At 45.6% G+C, this 6,239-nt stretch overlaps 1 protein-coding gene across 1 annotated transcript in view; it reads right to left on the bottom strand.

The window, feature by feature from the left end:
• LOC108237130 (putative protein MSS51 homolog, mitochondrial) overlaps nt 1–4,522 on the bottom strand; it is a 6,821-nt gene extending 2,299 nt beyond the window's left edge. The window contains exons 1-5 of the mRNA XM_017418354.3: nt 4,362–4,522; nt 3,835–4,012; nt 3,474–3,623; nt 1,509–1,633; nt 716–1,279 (exon numbers count right to left, since the gene is read on the bottom strand). Of these exons, the coding sequence (XP_017273843.1) occupies nt 716–1,279; nt 1,509–1,633; nt 3,474–3,623; nt 3,835–3,992 (997 nt within the window). The 5' untranslated portion in view covers nt 3,993–4,012; nt 4,362–4,522. The remainder of the gene's footprint in view (nt 1–715; nt 1,280–1,508; nt 1,634–3,473; nt 3,624–3,834; nt 4,013–4,361) is intronic.
• Nucleotides 4,523–6,239: the final 1,717 nt, after the last annotated feature.

The raw sequence follows: 6,239 nt of genomic DNA, 5'->3' as shown, positions 1-6,239 counted from the left end.
CCCCCCCCCCCCCCAATCGCTTACGGAGCGTCATAATGCAGTGCTCTGCCAGGCTTTGCTGCGTGAAATGCAGCCAAGCTCCGGGGCAGTTTACAAGCTGGATGACTGATTCCTGTATATTTAGCCCCAGTGGAGCCTAAGGTGATAACTCAGCGGGGAGGGAGGGTATTGGTGCATTTTGGGTCGGAGATTTACCGCAGATTTGCTGGTCGAAGGGTTCAAGGGGACAGATTCAGCCTGGGAGGAGAACAGTCATTGTGCCGCTGAATAAACCGACAGCGGACTTTTATTCCAAACTCTCTTTTAATTGTATTTCTAAAGTATTACCTTGTATACATAATTCAGAAAGGAAAGGTTTTGTCCTCAGACTGCATCAGAATCAATGATCTGCATTGATTTTTCCCGCCTACGAAGGCCCGAGGTTCCCCTTTAAAAAGGCCAGTTTAATATTGTGCTGAGTCCGGCGACCGCGAGCCAAACTCCTTCCCAGCTGCTGCCATAAATCACCCAAATCCTCACTTAAAAGCCTGGCACTAATGAATAGGCCAGACTGAGTGAGTTAAACATCTCCCGTGCGCTCTGTTCTCACGGAGAGGTTGCTGGAGAGGAAGACGAGGCTCAGGTTCCCCGAGACAGCTGACCGCTTCAGCCAAACTGCTTCTATTCATAGCAGCATTGTTTCTGCAGCCCGATTAAGGCTGGTTTGAGTACGTACCAGGATGGAATCCAACCACCAGGTCCGGCTTCACGGCCTCCTCCTTCTCCAAGACGTCCTCCCAGAACTGGTGGTAGAGCCCCTTGTATGCGCTGATGTAGACGCTGTGTTTGGGGCCAAAGGCTCTCAGGGGAGGCCTCACGACGGGGCCGTCCACCACCTCCGGCCCCACCATCACGACCTCTACGCCCTGGTGTCCCGGGAACATGTGGCTCAGCTCGTCGAAGTCGCTCAGCCTGGCCCCCATCGTCTCGCTGTGAGACGCCCCCGCCAGGTGAACCGTGAGCGGCTTCTCGTACGGGTCCAGGCCAAAGTGCCGCATGGCCATCCCGAGCGTGAGGGCCCGCGAGAGGAACTCGCTCTGAATGCGCCACGACGACCGTCTCAAGTCGTCGTCGCTCGGCATCGGCCGGCTGACGTTCTTCCACAGAGCTGCCATGTTGGCGCCAGACACCACTTTGTCCAGACGTGGCGCGAGGTCTCCCTGCATGGGGAGCCAGTCGTCCCAGCTCGTCACCTCCGCGGCTGACTTTGACCACTTCTCAGTAGGGAACGGGAGATCTCCTGCAGAAGTCAAAGATCGGGATTTCTGATGGATGTTATGGAACAAAAATCCAAGAACAAAGTTGATCTTGTCCTAATTTCTAACTACATAGCATGCATGAAAGGTTTAAGTGACTTATTGCTCATCACACATTTCATTTCTGTTGCTAAGTGTTAAAATAAGTGTTTAAATCCTTTTGATTTAGCTGTTTTGCTGTTTTTTTAGTCATGTCTGCCTTCACTTTGTTACCAGTGAACATCAGCCACTCCACTAGTCTGTCAATGGCCACCAGTCGCAGGGTCTTGCAGACCTTTTTATGCTGAGGCCAGTCGTGTCTCTGGCAGTCCTTTGTGCAGTAGTACACGTTCAAACACCTTCGAGAGAACAAACAAAAGAGAACGTAACAACAGACACAAGATGTACCAGTGTACAAGACAAAACTGCGACTCAAAGCTGCTCCTAGCTGATGCTAACAGGATGCTAATGGGATTTAGCTTCAACTACTGTAAGCTAAAGCTAATTATAAAATCTTTTGTGGAAGTAGACGTAAACTGGGTTAAACCAGTATAAAGGAGCAAAAGGATTGTTTGAATGTCTTTCAGTGGGGTTCTGAATAATTAATATCTCCTCTGCTGTAGATAGCGCTTTCAACAGACTCAGACTAGAGAAACAGTGTAATTCTGCACGGACTGATGAGCTCACAGCTAGTCGGAGCAGGGCCAGTTCCGAAGTCTCTTCTGCTCCCTTAAAACAGCTTTAATCTTTAATAGTTTCATAACGGTTTATGCAAAAGCTTTTTTTAATTATTTTTATAATAGTTCTCAATTTAAATTTTGCATCTCACGGTTTCTCTGGCAGAAACATTATATTTGTATCAGACATCCCCGAGGTTGCACCCAACGTGCTAAAGCTTATAAAAAGATGAAGAGTTTGTTGTTTTTGTAAACATATAAACAGCATTATTCTTACATTAATTCCTACAGGGAAAAAAAATGCTATAAATAAATTCTGTCCTTTTTTTGAGGACAGAGAAAAAGTAAAAAGGACTGATTATGATAGTTCATGTTACTGATTCTGCAGCCTTTATGCATGGATGTGGGCTTGTGTGTGTGTGTGTTTTGTCACACACTTTATGAGATGAGGTAACGTGTTTGATTAAAGGTTTGGCAGTCGGCAGCACTTGGGGCACTGTGAGACTCGGTTACATTACCTTTTGCAGTCGTTTGAAGCCGGCGGCGGCAAAAATTTACATAAAATAATTTATCAACTACCACAGTCCATCATGGTGCGCTTAGTGCATATCAGTACCCCCCCACCAAAAAAAAAAAAAAAAANTTATCCAGACTTTGTCAACATTAAACTTGGACTGTTTTTTTGAAAAGATCAATGATTAAGAGGAAAAAGAAAACAAAAAAAAAAAAAAAAAAAGGCCCACAAGTGGATATATTGAAGAAAACAAGGTAAGAAAACAGAGGTGTCCTTGTAAATTTAACCAATCACATAAAATAATTAAGAAGATGGTAGAAAGTCGGCATTAGGAACTGTTGGATCGCGGGCACTAATTCTGACATTAAGGGTCTCGTGGGGGGAGTGAGGGGTTCACTTGTCGGCATTTATATTTTAGGGTTCATTGAGAGAGGCTGTGGCAGCTGAGAATTTAAAGGGAACGCGCACGTAACCGAGCACCAGAAAGAAAAACAACCAAAAACAAAAAACAGGCTCATAAACAAAAAGGGACACTTGTGTAAATGCGACCTGCCGTATTTCCTTCATCATCCTTAGAACATCCACAGGGAACGATGGGACGTTTTGCGTTCAGCGGCGATTAATTCGGCGTTAAAGAGAGAGATGAATCACAGCCAGGGGGGCTCTGCTATATTTGCAGCTGGCCGCTGTCCACCACTGTAGTGCTATCCACACTTGGGTCACTTATCATTGTGCTGCAGATACAAAGGCAGCTGGTAATGCTTCACACATGACAGCTATTGGACAATATCAAACCGACATCCTGCCGGCGCGATGACAGAGCGGATGAGGGTGGAGGGATCGGTTTGCTCGGAAAAGATTCTGATTGTCAGCTATCATCAATGTTAATCTGGTAATGCAGAAATACCGTTAGCCATTCACATCGGGCTGCGTTCAAGAGAGCGGGCAGTGATCTGTGCGGTCCGTAAGCATTACTCTTCACCGGGGCGGGGGGGGGTTTCCACTCACTTGACACAGCGTTTCAGGGTCTGTCCCTCAGCGAGATGTTCAGGGAGTTTATTGCAGCCGGTGCAGAACTTGAAGGTTTCCTCCATCTTCTGGAACATCTCCTTGTAGTTGCGGAAAGAGATTCCTTTCGTTTTCCCCTCAACAGCAGCCCTAAAGAAAAATAAACACCAAACTATTGGCAAAATAGAACATAGGCGCCAAGAACAACAAAAAAAGGGCCCAGAACTTTTTTGAAAGAACGCATATCGGCTGCCACAGACAAAAACATCACCTCTGCCTCTGCCTCTGGACAGCAGGAGGTAATCAGAACCCACACAGGGATCATATGAGGTCGGGAGGTGAAACGTCTTCTAGTTTTTACCTGTAGTCCCCATAGTCCTTCATGTTCAGCTTGTTGAGGATCACCTTCGAGAGTCCAGGGACGTTGGAGTCTAGAGAGTAGAAGCCAGAGAGGTCAGAAAAGACGCTGTCCGTCCCTGGAGTGAAGGATGGTGGGAGGGCCGGGGTCTGGGACGCCATGCTGCGGCCACTGGTCTCCACTAGAGGAGAGAGGAAATATTACAGACTTGGCAACGTACTTTTGAACCACAAAAATCGCATGTATCACTTAGTGTGGTGTATGTTTTTTATTACCCCCGTGGCTTATTCTTAACACCCCCCCACCCCCACCCCAGAGAGGTTGGAAATGAACAGATCTCCCATGAGGATTGGGGGGGGGGGTGTTGCTTCATTTTACCCCTCAAACAGCTGACCGTGTCCACCGTTTGGCCTCTCAGGATATCGAGCGCCTCCCGTGCCACGCCGGCCTCGGCATTAGCGCGTTCTCACCCTGCCTGGCCGCGCACGAGAACCTAAGGAGAAGAGAATGTGACGACTTAGCAGCCATACCTTCGACCCAAGACGAATGGAGGCTCCTGGATTATTCTGACCCCCTCTGTTTCTTGGTGATGATGACGGACAGCTCCTTCTGCTGGACGCCGCCGCCTCACCGAGCCCGTCTGGCGTTTCTGCTGGGGGGTCTGGCGAAGACTTTAACCCTCCACCCCTCCTTTCCCAAGAGCTAAAGTGGGGGACGAGTGGATTTGAGGACTGTGGAATGCTGCTGTCATCTGAGGGCTAATGGGTGGGGAGGGAGGGCTGAGAAGAAGCTGGGAGGGGGGCAAATATCAGCATTAAAATCCAAACATCAACTTTGTAATAATCAAAGCCAACATTCTGACGTATAAACTGAGCAAGAAGTGTAAAGGGAACCAATGTTACAGCTGGTCACCATGGTAACCACGCACCTGTGTCTCCAACTTCCTGACAGCAAACTCAAGAGAGGCAGATAGAAACACAGACTGAATATTGAGCCTCAAACAGCTGTTGTGCAAAACCTACAAGTCAGATCTTGTAAATTCTTGCAGCGTGAGCGTTAGAACCCACTGACAGTCCTGTGTGTATATGTTTAGATTTCTACAGTTTTATGTAAGAGATATGACAAGTAAAAAAACAAAAAGAGCTTTCACTTCCAGTTTTGAAGAGAGCATTTTGAACTAAAATATAACTGTGAAGCTTGGGTGTATGGTCTCTGTATTCTGGGGGGATTTGACAGAAAACTGGAAGTCCTGCAACGGTGAGCGACACACTGGGGCGAAAGGAGACACAAATCCCTACGTTTTGATGTACAATTTGTACATGTACCAAAAATGTTGTGGTGGCGAGAAGGGTTTGTTCCCAAAGATGGATTTCAAAAATAAGTGTCACATCGACCACTGTCAGACAAACATTGGGTGAAAAAAAAACAAAAAAACAAAACTCTGAAAGTCGTAAAACTTGAATCATGATTGTGGAAAAGGCTGCCTAAAGGGAGACTGTCATGCTTGCCCTTTAAGGAGCGGAGCCTAGACCGCCAGTGAGCAGCATGCAGACCAGGAAGAGCAGAGATGAGAAAGAAGCTGCACCGGAGTTTACAGTCCTAAGTTTGTGTTGTTTAGTTGCTGTTTACAGTTCGTTTGCCAACTCATTCGACTTGTGTGCGTGAAAATAGAAGTAAGTAACATTGCAAGTTAAGAATGTAGTTTATTTAGCGGAATGTGCCGTTTTCACTCTTAATTGATGTTTGTTGAGATGTTTGTTCCTGCGGACATTTAATGAGAGTTACCAACGCGGGTTTCGTGTGTTACGTTATTTAGAAGCAACGTATGGAAATTATTAATATTGTAGTCAGTCATCATGTAACTGTGACAGAATTTCAGTTAGTTATTTGGGATTATTTAAATACTGATGTTATATCATTATTCTGTATCTGTTCTAGAAACCACACACACCCAGAGTTCTGTCAAGTAAGGAATAAACAGCAAATTCAAGTTAATTGAACACCCGGGAGTGAGACTGCTTTATTTGGAGTTCTAACCGGACTCACCACAGTGATCTGAACCTTCCAACCAGCATAAAACCAGTCCCTATTTTTTAATGATTGTATAAAAACCAAAAGAGATAACAAAGCACCAGTTCAGACATATAAAGTCCAACTTTCTGTGATTAGTTAAACTCTGAATGATGTTTCTGCTGTGAGTTATAGAGCTCCAAAAAGGGGGCTGGGTTTTCTCATCCGTTTCACCAAAATTCCATAGAATACATTTTTCTTTTCTTTAATTTTAAAAGCATCAGTTATCTCTAAGTACTCCAAGTTCAAATACAGTAGCTGAAATACAAAAAAAGAATCAAGTTTCCGCTCGTTGCTCTGTGAAAAAACAGAACTGTATAGTTGAGAAACAAATAATG

Source organism: Kryptolebias marmoratus, linkage group LG17 (genome assembly GCF_001649575.2).
Source record: "Kryptolebias marmoratus isolate JLee-2015 linkage group LG17, ASM164957v2, whole genome shotgun sequence".
NCBI lineage: Eukaryota > Metazoa > Chordata > Actinopteri > Cyprinodontiformes > Rivulidae > Kryptolebias > Kryptolebias marmoratus.
The sequence above is the reverse complement of the archived record's forward strand: the minus strand, read 5'-3'. Positions and strand labels throughout refer to the sequence as shown.